Genomic DNA, 14603 nt, shown 5'->3' with positions numbered 1-14603 from the left:
GAGATTGTATCTGAACTGGCCGTGCATCATTATGATTCAGAGCATCTGTTTATATCATCACGAAGTGACCACAAAAGGATCTCTATTGCCATGAGTGCGGCCAAAACCAAACTGCTTTTGACGAGACATGACCTGTCACCAGGCCATTGGGACCAGCCTCCGTGTCTGGGTTTGCAGTTGCTGCACTTTGAGGTTCCTGAGGGCTGCCTTAGTGGGATGCCTGATCCAGTGCTGGATTAGGAAGGCAGCCTTATAGATATTCCTCCTAGTGTAGGATGGCCAGCTCCTGCAGGGTGACACTTTGTATAGACCAAACTTTTCCCCTCAATGGTAAATTGAGTGGAGTGGCCTTGGCTGTCTTACATGTGTCACTTAGCTCTTTATCCAGAGAGGACAGGGTAAGCATTCATCCATACATCGTCTATCTCATACATTTCTCTCCCCACAATTCTCCTTACAACAGGCCAGCCTGCACACCAGCAGCTGACTTTGTCCGGCTCTATTCTGGAGGTTGTGGTGGACTGGAGTGCAAATCTGTGGTCATTGCTTTGGAACAGGAATGGAGAGTTGACTTGCAGGAATAGAACTAAGTTTGTTTTTTACATGGAGTCAAAATGTTAAACTGTATATCGCACGCACTGTTGGTTGAAGAGTGAGAAAGTCTTCATTTTCAAGACTGAAAACTTGTAGAAGTAAATGCACTTCTCCTGTAGTGGCTTCTTCTCCAGCACTACATACAGATATGCATATCTTTTCCTTGACGATGATGGCTTGGAATGATGTACTATTTCAGGTTTGACATGAGTGGGGCTGTTGTTTGGTTTGGCAGGCCAGTGCTGTTCTAAGCCAAGCCTGTGTCAGGGGGAGCGATGCTGGCTGTGACCACTGTGGAGGGATGTTTTCTTCTTCTTCTCTGCACATTGAGCTCTGTGACTGGACAGTGAGAGGCCTTTTCACGTGGACTCGTAGCCGTTAAGCTTGGGGTCCATTGTGGCCACTGCACGGGCAGCATGCCTCTCCTCATCCCCACCAATTGATCAGCATGCCTGTTTTTCTTTCCCCTGGAGTGGAAAAGCAAACCGGGGCACTTTTGATTCCCCATGCTTTCCAGGCTCCTGCGCACACTCATGGGGACATTTGGCCCTGTGTGTTTTTTATGGGGAAATGTTGGCCGGCAGAGTTGGGCCTTTTTTACTAGTTGGTGCTGTTTACGAAGGTGGTTGAGCAGTGTGTCAACATTCCAAAAGTTGTTGTCAAGGGAACGACCTGTATAACTGCCCCTCAGTGTATTCACGCCAACAAAACAGACATGTCAGCATATATTCCCCTAGTTTTACACAGGAAAACACCTACTTTTTAGGGTAATGGTTACTATGACTGCATTTGTTGGTCATAAATCATAATTGTTAAGCTGTTGAAATGGCATCTGCAGTCAACACTGAAGAATAATTCTGATACACTGACACCATAAATGCATGTCTTGCCGACATTTCAGATTTATGTTTTAGCCATTAATGGAAATTATTGTTGAAGTATTAAGCTGTACTCCATCATATTGTATTTCATTAATAGTCATAGTAGTATGTGATATAGTAGAGTTTCTGGCGTTAAACCAGAGAACGAGACACATCAGATGGTTTCCGTCTAATCACTGCAGTTGCGATACTCATTAACCATTAGAGGCTTTTATGGAGTTTTTTTTTTTTTCTTTCTCTCTGAGCTGATAAAAGTGGCACTATATCGAGACCTACCAGCTCATGATTACAATTTTGATCGGCACATTTGACTTAAACTCAGCTTCTTTGGATTGTTGTCTTTTTTTTTTTTTTTTTAAAATGAAGTTTCAGTAAGTCCAGCAATTTTAGTCCAACCATAATGAACTCCAGATGTCTGATGAGCTTGATACGCTGCTCAAATTGTAGCCTTGTGGGGAATTTATAATAGGGATGAAAAATGTGTTACTTGTAGCACCCTTCATGGATAAATAAACACCCAGACTTACATACATTCTTCATTGTGTGTCTGACTTTCGGTGGCAGTGTAGGTTAGTACCTCCCCAAGAATGCCTACACTATGATCACATGAGACGGCTTTGACTTATGTTCCTGAAAGTATTAACTGTGCCTTTTTATATTTATTTATTTATTTATTTTATCCCTCCCCCCTTCACAATTCACACATTCAGATTTGTCCACATTTATCATGTGCTGAGCTTCAGGAATCTTGGATGTTAAATTAAAACTGCAATACAGAATAACTGTTACCTGATGTTCTTGCTGTCCAACATATCCTGGCGCATGTCCGTGTAAACTCTTTGGCACTAATATTGAATTAAGACTGGAAACTAGAAAAGGCAGAAAAAAATAAAAATAAATATAAATCTTTTTATAGCTGACAGTGGCAACAGTGCACAGAGTGAATTACTGTATGCTTGCAGTCATCCCATTGTCCTCATCCCTCTGCTGTTCGTTTGGCCTCTAATCTTGTACATATGGTTTATATCTGGAGCAGTCTGGTGTGTGGCCGTGGTGAATGAATGGAGGGAGGGGGAGGTATTAGCACTGGCATCATGAAGATCTGTCACTTTATTCCATGTTATTGAATGCTGCACTATGTAAGCGTGTGCCAAAAATTTATATGTAGAAAGCATTATAGGAGATTGAGAAGATCGAGCTTGACTTCTAAAGCTTACTCCATGTACTGCAGTATGAACTGGGTACTATATATTAAGAGTTTTATATTCTTGTTTTGAAAAAAGGTAAACTAAGCATGCCTTAAGGCTAGAAAACTATATGACGCTTTAGTATGTTAGATGCTTTATTTGAAAATATATATGTAGAAGGAAATGGGCTCATCATGGGATCTATAGGAGATGTAGTCATTCTGTACCCATCAGCCCACTGGTCTACTTGTATCATTATTACAATCAGCATTTTAGTTTGAGACCTTCCAAAAAGCAGCTTGAGGCAATAAAAAAGTTAAACAATGTTAATGACATTAATTTTGATATAAAACGATGCCCCGTGTTCAGCAGTATATGGTATTGTATTTGTTACAGAATGTGGACACAATGAACCATCGTTCATAAATAATTACAAGGCAGGGACCATCAGTGATAGTGGATAACGAGTAGGTTACTGTCAGCCTCAGGTCTTTGCTCAGGACCTCCACCAATGAACATGGCTGGATAGGAAACACTACACAGCTCTGATTATTACCCATCCCAGGATGTCTGGTGCCCCCCACCTCATTTTAGTTTAGCAGTCATGTCTGTGGTAGAGACAGTGAATAAGCAGTTATAGCACTTTCTTACAGCAGCACCAAGTTTCCCAAAATAAAAGCTCCCGTAGGCATCACTCTTGTGTGCTGCTGGCCCATGCCCTGTAATTGAAGCTGCAGGGTGGTAATGATGATGATGCAGAGTGGCTTGCTTGGAGCCAGACTGAAGGCTCCTCCACTGGCGCTGTCCCCAACGTCTCCCATGGGCCTTGATCTGAAACAGCTGCCCTCACTTCACTTCCCCATTTCCTGTTTGTTTGTGTCTTGAAGCGGCCAATCATAGAAGGAGGTTTGGTGGTGTTTTAGAGTGATTGTCTTGCACGTTTTGACTGTTGGTCTTCCCTTTTTTTCTTCCTGCACCAAGTCTTTTCTTGAGCATAAGTGAGTCCTTTAGTCATTCATTCACTGAAATCAGGTCATTTCAAATTAAGTGTATTTATGCTACACTTTTTTAAAAAGTTACATAAATATTGTCTTTAGAGCAACAAAGGGCAACATTTTTTTAAAAACAAGGGGGGAAAGCAAATTCTATATATGTTTGAAATATTTCTGTAATATTAAACCAATAAATAATAAAAACAAGTCCAGTACAGAAAAAAAACATCCACATGTATTATTTACAGAAGCCAAGCAACATTAGCATAGAACCCCTTAAATGTCATCACATTTTGAAAAAAGCAGAGACAAAAACGCAAATTCAGAAATCTTCTGCGAAATAACCAAAACTGTTCTATCCTTGTCAGAAAATAGTATTTTTGTCTCGGCCCCCATCGCTTAAGAAGCTGATTGAGAAAATGGGTTTTCTGGACACTTTTTTAAAAAGTGAGAGCTTGTGTTTGAGTGTTTGCATGTAGTCACACATCCTGTTAAGTACAAAACTCTTAAGTGGCAGACTTTTAGGTTAGATATGTTATTGCATATGTAGTGCAAGGCCAGCACAACATACCAGTGACTTGCCCTAATGATCCCGGGTATGTTGACTATGAACTCCTGATTAGAGTTCAGTGCAGCTTTTAATCAGAGCTTCCTCCTTTAGCCAGCCACAGAAACCAGGAACAATTGGCTGATGATTTTCTCCAGTGATCTCTCCCATTTCTGAACCATGCTCCCATCCAAGACAAAATAATAGGCTTTCCTCAGCTTGCCTGTACCCCTCCCAAAGTTTGTTGGTGCATGAGACATAGGGCCGTTGTTGGCACTGCCATGGTGCAGTTTACCAAAAACATTGCAGCTCTGAGATCAACCGTGTGTAATGGTTTGATGGCTTACAATGAAACGGTGATGGTTTTACAACAAAGATGTTTTAAAGAGTCCAGTTTAAGGCTGTTGCCAGCCGTGCCATGGTTACTGCTATAAAATTCTGGCACTGGATACTGCGGAATGGAGGTCGGTGATGGGATGAGTTTTTAAACTTTCTAAGGTCAAGCTCAATCACAGCTGCATTCTCCCGGTCACAGTGGAGCACTTGTGTTTTTGTTGGGTTTTTTTTTCTCTCTCTCCTTCTTTTCATTTTTCTTTACTTCATTGCGTTCCTCCTTGAGTTGTGATTTTATCCGTAAATTCTCCTGCTGTTGGAGAGCCTGAGGATCCACACTCAGTAGCCACTTATATAACATAGGTTTGGTTTGCATTAGTGTGGATTCATATGCACATACTGTGTTGCTTCACTACGTCTTCCTGAAAGAACACCTAAAGCATGTATTTCTATCAGGTAAATGCCCTTGAGATTGGTTCATAGCAGCAGAGGACATGGATGTCTCTATTCTTGTACTCTGATGATATGGAATATCTGATCTTATTAGCCTGCTGTTATGCTGGGTTTATACTTTGAGGAATCACAGGGAGACGTCCCAATGATCGTTTCTGGTAAAGGCTTCCTGGCATGCACCACTAATCTGCCCACTCACTAAGGAAAAAGAAGAGGAAAATTGGACTCAATTGAGAACAGAGACATTGTTCAAAGAGTTGCTGAATTGGAAGCGGGTGCTGGCATCGGACACACAAATCTTTGACTCAATCAGTGCCACTGTGTCAGCATCAAGCCCCAGCATCAGCTCCAGCTTGAGTCTCAGACATGTACTGGTTCAAAGAGCTGGGTGGAGACATTTCTCCTTTGGATGGAGCCCGTGTAGCACTGATGCCAGCTGGTGACGGTTGAGGGAGGAAAAACTCAGTGAGCTTTATTGTGAAGGCTGTACTCTTGAGTTGTCTGTGGGCTGTTTGCAGTGTTTTCCTGGACTGTGCACAGACCTAAAATAAAGTAATAGCTTTGTTTCCCCAGCAAACTGGAAGTTGTGAAACTGTTTTGAGACTTGTTCCTTTTTTTTTTTTTTTTTCCTTTTTTCTAAACAAGTCATTTTGTTAGATGGACCATTGCATTAGTGCATGAGTATGCTTTCTGTTATCAGCAAGTGGTCAGCATTACAGGTCGACATGATTAGATGTCAGACAGTGTTGTGGATAAAAGCAATTTGTTTGTTGGGGTTCCGGACAGTAAAAGTGCTTAGGTGGAGTTATGTGCTCTGCAGACTTTGTCCAGGTGTGCTGAGTATTTAGTGTGTACATGTGCCTGAGGTCAGTTTCACTAGTGGCTCACTCAAGCTCTCTTCCAGACATAATTAAGTTAAATAAATCAACCTTTTGCACTTAATGTTGTAACCGTGTGCTCCTGTCTTTGGTATCTGCTAGGAACAGCTACAATAAAAAATGTCATTGGCTTATCTGCTGAGACCTTAGTTTATGAGCTTCTTGTCTACAGTAGGTCTGTAGCGCCCTCTTGTGTCTCAGGTCAATTATTATTCACTTAACTAAGACTTTGCTCACAGTTTCCTACCTGTTTGTACAGAAAGTGTTCAGGTTTGTTGAATGAGGTTTTCACCATGTGGAAGGCTTTTCTCATTCCATGACGAGGGACACTGTTTATAACTACCATGAATAATCTTTCAGATTTGCTCTGCATCTGGAACCTATTGAAGTACATGCTGGCAATGCCTTTCCCATGAAACCAACCCTGGAGCTTGTGCCAAACATCTGTTGACACACAATCTATCATCTATCAGCTGAGGGGCTGAAGTAAAGCCCTGATTATAAATGCAATCAAGATAAATGTTATTGGAGTTTGCTGTCATTGTTGAAACTGATCTCAAACTGACTCATGCAATAGAAACTTTATTTGAGAGCACAGGGCACCAAATACAAACAGTGAAATTGTATTGTTTATTCTGTCCTTGAAACTAAAAGAACATCTCCATGTTTCAGTCAAATGTGATGATGATGAAGTAGAAAAAACAAGCTCCAGCGTTCTGTATGTGGTCTTTTCCATCTGGAGCTCATTTAAGTTACTAATAAATCCCTCCATTTTGATCCTGACTGAATATATCCTACATGATGGTATGTCAGACTTTGAACTGTATGACATCCTAGAATTAAACGGTCTCCTCAGATTTAGAGCTTTCTGAAATGGGGACACTACATTTGTTCAGCGCCAATAAACTGCTTGGTAGAGCAGTGTTCCAGAAACACTGCTGGTGAATTCCTGCCTCTGCACTCAACATAGCTCTTTTTGTGACTCTTTTACAATGACATTGCATCATGGTCTCAGCACTTGCACAAGTGTATCAATAGATTCCTCATCTGGCAAAGTTGGTTTCAGCTGCTGCAGGAAGTTTGTTCTTTCATGCTCGCTCACTCTCTTGTTTTGTTGTGACTTTTCTCTTCCTCCACAGGAGTTCTCCCCTTCAGACTACAGAAATAACTCTGTGTCCAGCAGAACCCCAACCCCACCAGGACGCTACTCACCCCATAGTCCCATCGATCGGGATGTACCCATGTCTCCCCGACGCAGGTGAACAGTTCACAAATGATAGCATCGTATTATAACATGTTGTAATACCATAGTTTTTTTTTTTTTTTTTTTTTTTTTTTTTGGGCAATGAAAGCATAAGTATGATACAGATATAACCAAAATCAAATAATTCCTTATCAGTGACTGGGGGGAGGGGGATCATATTATTGAGTATGAGCAGAATTCTTAGATACACAACATGCAGAACTGCCCCTTTTTTTCCCCTCCACCTTAGTTTTATGATTACTTGTGTATTAAAGTGTAATCTTTTTACTATCAAATTATATTTAACAATCCAAAAGTATACCTTACTGTCTTAACACTGTATAAATATAGTTCCTCTTCAGAGACTAGCGTTTACAATACAGCCTATGCTTCCAAAGCAGTTTTGTGTCCTATTTAACAAGAGTGTGTATAATGCACAGGAAGTCATTCATGAGGCCTCTACTACAAAGCAGGATTTGTGGTTAGCAAGGTAACTTCAGGTTTAACCCTGGGTTTCCAGGGTTACGATGGTGGTTCTCTTCTTACTGGGGTACATCGCCATGGTAACTTATGCTGCGCACCTAACCTGCTCTGGAGCAGGTTATGTTCGAGATAACAGATCAGCGCAAAAAAAGCACCCTCTACTGACCAATCAGTTATCTTGGAAAATGGCATCTCCATTCGTACGAGATCCCATGGAACTCGGTGTGCAGGTCGTGAGATGGTCTCTTAGGAGGGCAAGAGTGTTCAGAGACCAACAAACCCATTTGGCTTTCCCTGACAGTTTTTTTTGTATGAGTGACCCTTTATTATTGCAGAAGGCCAACTGCAGTAGGAGTGTACTCCTTTGTAGGAGGGCCCCCTCCTGTCTTCTTAATTTCATTTTTTCCTGTTGGCTGCAAGGAATGTCAAAGGCATTTCATTGTGCCTTTGTATATCGATCGAAGCACGAAAGCCTTGGACTTTTTTGTATTTATAAGATATGAAGGTAAGCCTACTTACTGCTTTGAATTATGTTTTTATATTTATTTTTTATTCGCTCTCAAGTCCATTTGACACTGCTGGGGTCGCAGCTGAAAGAATAAGGTTAAAACTGTCATACATCATATAGGACGGATTAATTTGATGCAATAAAATATAATTATAGTCAGATCTACTTGTGCCGTAATGATAGGGCAGTGATATTATAAGCCTATTAATTTATGCATTCACACAGTCTGCGATTGTTCCCCCCAACTGTCCTTCCTGCATTTGGCAGCTGCCACTGTTGCTTTTAGCCTGGAATATGTGTTTAGCTTCTTCTTATTTGTCTAAGGTTATAGGTAGCTCTTTGTTTTTAAAATATGCCGCTCTGCTGCCAGTAGACTTGTCCATGTTTGCAATTGGTCATACGCTACAAACATCGCCCCTTTTAATGTGAACGTGCTCTGGAAAACTTGGGTTGGCTTTCCGAGTTGAGTTGATTGCCACTGTCGTGTGACCGCTTGGTGTGATTATGGTTGTTAGGCTTAGCGAAGCCGGATAACGAAAAGATTATAGGTATACTGAACTTGCTTCGTAGTACAGGCCCCAGTAGTGGTTACACCCACAAATTCAAGTCTAACAAAACATTACTCTGTCCTGAAAATCAAGCTTGCAGTCTTTTCATACTTTCAAGAAAAAATACGTTAAAAGCTTTGTGTGTGTGTGTGTGTGTGTGTGTGTGTGTGTGTGTGTGTGTTCGTTCCCTGTATGTTCCATATTTGGAATTTAACTGAGAAGCCAATCTCCACTAGAAACATTCCTTTGTATTTTTTTAATTATATTTTCCTCCTTTCAAAGTTCTGTGTGGAAAAGCAATTGAAAGTGTAAATGGACTGAAAAGTCTGTCAGCTTGTGAATTCAATGCTGTGTTGCAGCTTACTCTTGGTGCTTAGAGCTGTTTGCAGCTGCCCTCTGAGTCAACGACTACATGTGCATTTTCAGCCTTGGGGAAACACTATTGTGTCTACCACCTGTATTTCAGTTTGCTTTTTCTTGCTTTGCCCACTCTGATGAGGTGATGTAGCATTTCATTGTGAGCAGGTGCTGAATATGCTTTGGATTCACTTAGACTCAGCAGTGTTTTTTGTTTCAGCAGAAAGAAAATCTTCTTTTGGTTTCTCTCGCATAATCCTTTGTGTCCACTCTCTCTGCTGGAGAGCCTGGTGCCTGTGTTTCCACAGTGTAGGGTGATTGACTTCGGCCCCAGTTCCCTCCTGGGTAACCACGGCTAGTGATACGACGTGTCAGCAACCTCAGTCATATCCAAACACCCCATATTGCCAAAAAACTTTGATTTTACCTCTCCCCCTGATTGGCCTCCAGTCTAGAGCCCCCAGTCTCCACAGCAAGCCTCTCCCTGCTCCTCTCCAGCCAATCACAGACTCATTGACACCCATTTACCCACCCCTTTATGTCGCATGTCCAATGAGTTTCAGCCCAGGGGCACACCTTTCAGTCAGACTCTTGTTTTTCTGTCTTGTCTGGTTTAGATAGAGGTGTTTGTTCGGCATCTGAGTGTGTGCTAGTATTGTTTTTTTTTTTCTCTTGTATGTTCTGAGTTACTCTAGCAGTGTTAGAAATAGTTGGACTGTTACAGTGAGGAATAGTTGAGCTCCCTCTCTTTGTTCTCTTTGAGGTGAGTTTTGTCATTTTGATCTCTTTTGTCCGGATGTTCTGATTCAGGTCTAGGAAGCCGGATTCAGAAATGTGTTTGGAATTTAGCCTTGTGATCCTAGTTGTTTTGGCTACACACATTCCGAGTCCCTGCTATGACTAGATCGCTATCTTTGCTCCCCTTTGCCAAGTCTGGGTATGGAAACCAGCAACACATTTGTCTTGGATGCAGACATTGTATAGATGTGAAAAGACAATTTCAAGATGACGAACTAGTCCGAAGTTCTCTGATACTTTCTACACACTGCCACCGTGAATCTGTGCACTCAATTTCTCTCCCCAGATGCATGCCATCTCTCTGACCATGATTTCTGTTGTTTGTTTTCCCCATTTGACCTAGACTTTCCAATTGTTTTGAGATTACATGTCAGAGGGGATGGTGAGCGAGGCAAAAAGAGAAAACACATTGATGAGGGTGGAGCAGAGCATGAAGAGAACTTGGAGGGTGTGCTTTAGAGGTCTGTTTTCATTTTGAACCATGTTCAATGATGCAGAGGAAAGGGTCTGAACATTTGTTTCACTCACATATTTGTTGTATTGTCTTTTTGCCATCTCCTATTTCATTCAGCATCATTAATGAGGAAATGATGAGGGAACTCATCAATGAGGAAAATTGTGTCTTGGAGTAAATATAAAATTGTGACTCAGAGGTTTAAGTGACTTTCAGCTTTGACAGAGACTCAAATGCAGGACCTAAAAGCCTTTCTCATGCATAGTCCCCTAATTTTTCTTTTACTTACATTTTCTTGACTGGCCAGGTCCATCACCAGACCTTAGTTCCAACTAAGCATGTGTTTCACAGACTGAAGGCAAAAGCCCGAAACAAGCAAGAAGGAAAGATTGCTGCAGTACAGAACTGGCAGAGCACCACTGCCAGAAAAAAAGCCAAGTATTTGCTGATGGCTGCAGTTCATAAATACCGTAGACTACAAAGGGTTTGACACCAAATATGTGACCCAACTTTACTGTTAAAGTTCATGGTAATTTGACAAATGACTTATCATTACAGTAAACTGCGGGATCACGGGTAAAAAGCACTCTAATTCCCACACTGTTTACCCAAACTAAAGCTTATACATGCCAATTGCACACAGAGCAAACTAAACAATATAATCAAATTCAAGGCCTAATAGTGCTCTGATAGTAAGAGGTTTACACCTATATATTAAATGACAGCAAACCATTTACATTGGTGAAGTTGTCGTCGTTGTTTCCAAGCAGATTCCTCACAACACAGGTGTCAGTTGAACAGTAAATATTTCGGCAGATCTGTTGTATGTGACAACAGGCTTGGCAGTCAGTCAGGTTAAGTTAGCTGACTGGCTGACAAGTTAGGTACAGGTGGAAGGCATCAAACAGCACCTGGCCCTGATAGTGTTTCTGTCCAACCGGTTCCTACTGAGAGCAAACGCTCCGCAGCTCCCTCCAGACAAACAATATGTCTTCGTGTTTTTTCTAACTTACCAGCACATTTGTCAGTCCAGATTCGAATGCATGTGTTTCTTCAGCAGGGGCAGGGAGGGAATGGTATTCAACCACGCAGTAAGTGTGGAAGAAGCAGTAAAAAGTACATACTTTTCCGTCACACTAGGGGTAAAGAATTTGCTTGTAAAGTCAGCCACTGTTCTTTTTGCTAATTGCTTAATGAGCTGACAGCCTATAATACCCTCAGGTGAAAGTTTCCTCTACCCTCTTGCCTACTCCTGTACACTGACTGGCCGGAAATGGCCACAAGATATATGTTGGTTCTTGGCTTTTTTTGTAGTACATTAGTTCAAGGTACAAAGTTCATGTCTGTTATTTTAGATCAGGCCTTGTGTCGGGTATGATACTTTCTAATTACTTTACACAATCATGGTTGCTGAAAAGATTTAACCACTATTACTTTGCATTAGAAAAGACACACATGCTATATAGCTTCCACTGTTAGCCTCATGTCCTCCTTTGTTTTTACCTTGGGGCTGTTAGTAAGGCAGACTCTGTTTGGCCTCTTGCCTGTGGTGTGCAATCTAGACTTCATGCTTAGAGGTCAAAGTCTCAAAGCCAGCTACTGCCCCTTTCTTCATTTCCTCTGGATTCAGTTAAACAAAACTCTCAAGTCTTTCATAAACATACATTTACAACTGAAAACATCAGAGTTTGACTTACAGTATGATTTTAGCAAATGTTATAAATTGTGATATCTTCTTTTTAATCTGTTCTTTCTACAGTAGTTCGAGTTCTGACTTTGCCATGCAAAGGTTTGACAGGGACTCGGAGGTATACAAGATGATCCAGGAGAACAAGGAGTCCCGCACAGCACCTCGTCAGTCCAACACCTTTAAAATGCTGCAAGAGGTCCTGGAGGCTGATGAGAAAGGTTAGAAGCACTCTGCAACAATTGTGCACAATTTGGGGGGGGGGGGGTCTGGGTCTGGGTCTGGGTCTGTTTAACTTGCCATAATCGGACGTGAATTAGTGTATACACAAAAACGTCTTCAATAATTTTAATCTAACTTCTTGTGGTGTGAAATGAATGATGCTAAACTAGAATATGTTCAGTGTGTTTATAATTAAAATGTACAACTTTTAACAGGAAAGTTGTAGGAAAATAGTTGGAGCAAAAGCAGTCGGACTGCAAACATGTTACAGATTCATATCAGGGGTTCTTTTCACGAGATCTGTTATGTAAAATGCAACATAACTTGCATCATCTCCTATAGTTGTTTGCTGTCTGCATCTCTTGAAATCATCTCTGTCAAATGCGCATCATGCAGAACAAATTAGTGAGAGTTACTGAATAGTGACTTCCATATGGTCATCACCTGTGCTGGATGGAGAACAGCCCTCCAGTGTGCAGTTCATAATGTGAGCAACATATCATGGAATGCATCTGTTCTCCTTTCCCCCTATGCTTTGATAAATGTCAGGGCAAATAAATCCAGATAGTAATAACATTCTTTCATGACGTGATAAGGACCAACATGCGGAAAGCCATTTCATGAAGCGTGTCCCATATGTGTTGAGCTAGTGATGACTAGTGGGAAACACAAACAAGCTCCACTGACATAGGGCAGTTAAGATAAAGCGTTGATGTAAACAGAGAGACATAAGCCTATTAGAACATCCCAGTCAGCAGCTCTGTTCATGTGTGCTTTACTCCAGAGGCAGCCGTGCGGTTCCCAGGGAAACTTTCGCCCAACGCCCCCAAACCGAGCACATCGGTGGGAGGAGTCAGCAAATATCACACCTGTGAGAAGTGTGACACCAGCATTGTGTAAGTCTACTGCCACCTGCTGTTACACACTCACACATAGGTGTGTGAGTAATTACAATGATAATTTTTCCTGCAGTAAAAGATGTTCCAGTTATGGAGCTTGAGGGTGTGGGTGTGGTGAGTGTTAATAATTGAGTGTGTAGCTTAGCTTTATTTTACTTAAACAAGTAAAAACAAATCTGCCAGTGGGGCAGTTTTACTTCATTCTAAAGCTGATCAAAAGTTTCACTTTTCTTGATTTAAGTATCATGATATAGATAAGTTATCTGCCTCACTTGTCAAAACAGACAAAACTGCAGTGGCAGCAAATTGTATCACCACATTGGCAATGCATTTGTTTATAAAAAAATGAGAAAACAAGATTAGAAGACTCAGTTTTAATCAATATGATGTGAACATGCTAATGTGTTGTAAACTTTTTCTTTAAGATACAAATTAAAATCATGTTTGTCTCTGCTGATCTTTGCAGCTCTCAAGTTGATTTGCATTGGAAATGAGGGAAATCATTTTACGCTGTTGTCAGATGGACTAGTGTGTTTGTCTGGTCTCTGACTGCATTCATTTTTCCACAGCACACAGGCCGTGCGCATCACGGACGACCGCTTCCGCCACCCAGAGTGCTACACCTGCACAGATTGTGGTCTTAACCTCAGGATGAGAGGTCACTTTTGGGTTGGAGATGTGATGTACTGTGAGAAGCACGCCAAACAGAGGTACCTAGGCCCAGGTAGTTCCCCCCAAGCCACTGTGTCCCCCCGCCAATGAGTACGCCACTCCAAATCTGTGCCGCTTGTCTGCCTGAAGATCCACATCATCTGACTCAGTTTATAGACCTTGGGATGGGGCGTGGAGGTTGACACTGGTCAATGATATGGCAGAGGATGTTCTTTTCTGATCACATTTAACTATACTTTGCAATATTATGATTCGCCTTCTTGCCTTTCTTATAACTGTATCAGAATTTGGGCTTTGTTTTTCATAAGGCCCAGCCTCCACAGTCTATTTAGCTTAATCTTAGCTCTAATGATGCACAGCTGCCATGGACTCAAGCCACAATACATTTTACTAAGGCGGGATTTACATAACAACAACGCTTTAGACAAACTCAGCAGGACTGGCTCTGACTCTGAGGATCCGGATAATCATTTGAATCTCCTGCTGACACAAAGGGACCAAAATCTCACCTACACTGCATGCCGTTTAAAAAAAAAATAAATAAATAAAAAAAAAAAAAAAAAAAAAATTACTGTACACAGACAGTGCTGCGTGTGTGGGTGTGTATGGGTGCATGCTTTCACATGCAGAAGTGTGGTGGCTTCTGCATGCCCTCCCTGCATCTGTGCGTGCGTGCGTGCGCGTGTGTGTGTGTGTGTGTGTGTGTGTGTGTGTGTGTGTGTGTGTGTGTGTGTGTGTGTGTGTGTGTGTGTGTGTGTGTGTGTGTGTGTGCATGAGCAAAGAGAGATAGAAGGGAAGGGGGGTCCGTTATTACAGACATAAAGGAGTTTGTGTAATTTGCGCTACAGTTAGGCCAAAAGCCCTTGA

At 41.6% G+C, this 14603-nt stretch overlaps 1 protein-coding gene across 3 annotated transcripts in view; it reads left to right on the top strand.

Annotated features, from left to right (window-relative positions):
• The window catches only part of pdlim2 (PDZ and LIM domain 2 (mystique)), a 33911-nt gene extending 19633 nt beyond the window's left edge, over positions 1-14278 (top strand). For 2 of the 3 annotated variants that reach the window (XM_040155913.1, XM_040155912.1), the window contains exons 7-10: positions 7005-7123; positions 12016-12164; positions 12950-13061; positions 13634-14278. In XM_040155913.1, coding sequence (XP_040011847.1) covers positions 7005-7123; positions 12016-12164; positions 12950-13061; positions 13634-13826 — 573 coding nt within the window. In that variant the 3' untranslated portion in view covers positions 13827-14278. The remainder of the gene's footprint in view (positions 1-7004; positions 7124-12015; positions 12165-12949; positions 13062-13633) is intronic. The other variant, XM_040155914.1, reaches the window with a different exon arrangement.
• Positions 14279-14603: the final 325 nt, after the last annotated feature.

This window comes from Xiphias gladius, chromosome 19 (genome assembly GCF_016859285.1).
Source record: "Xiphias gladius isolate SHS-SW01 ecotype Sanya breed wild chromosome 19, ASM1685928v1, whole genome shotgun sequence".
NCBI classification, from domain to species: Eukaryota; Metazoa; Chordata; class Actinopteri; order Istiophoriformes; family Xiphiidae; genus Xiphias; species Xiphias gladius.
The sequence above is the reverse complement of the archived record's forward strand: the minus strand, read 5'-3'. Positions and strand labels throughout refer to the sequence as shown.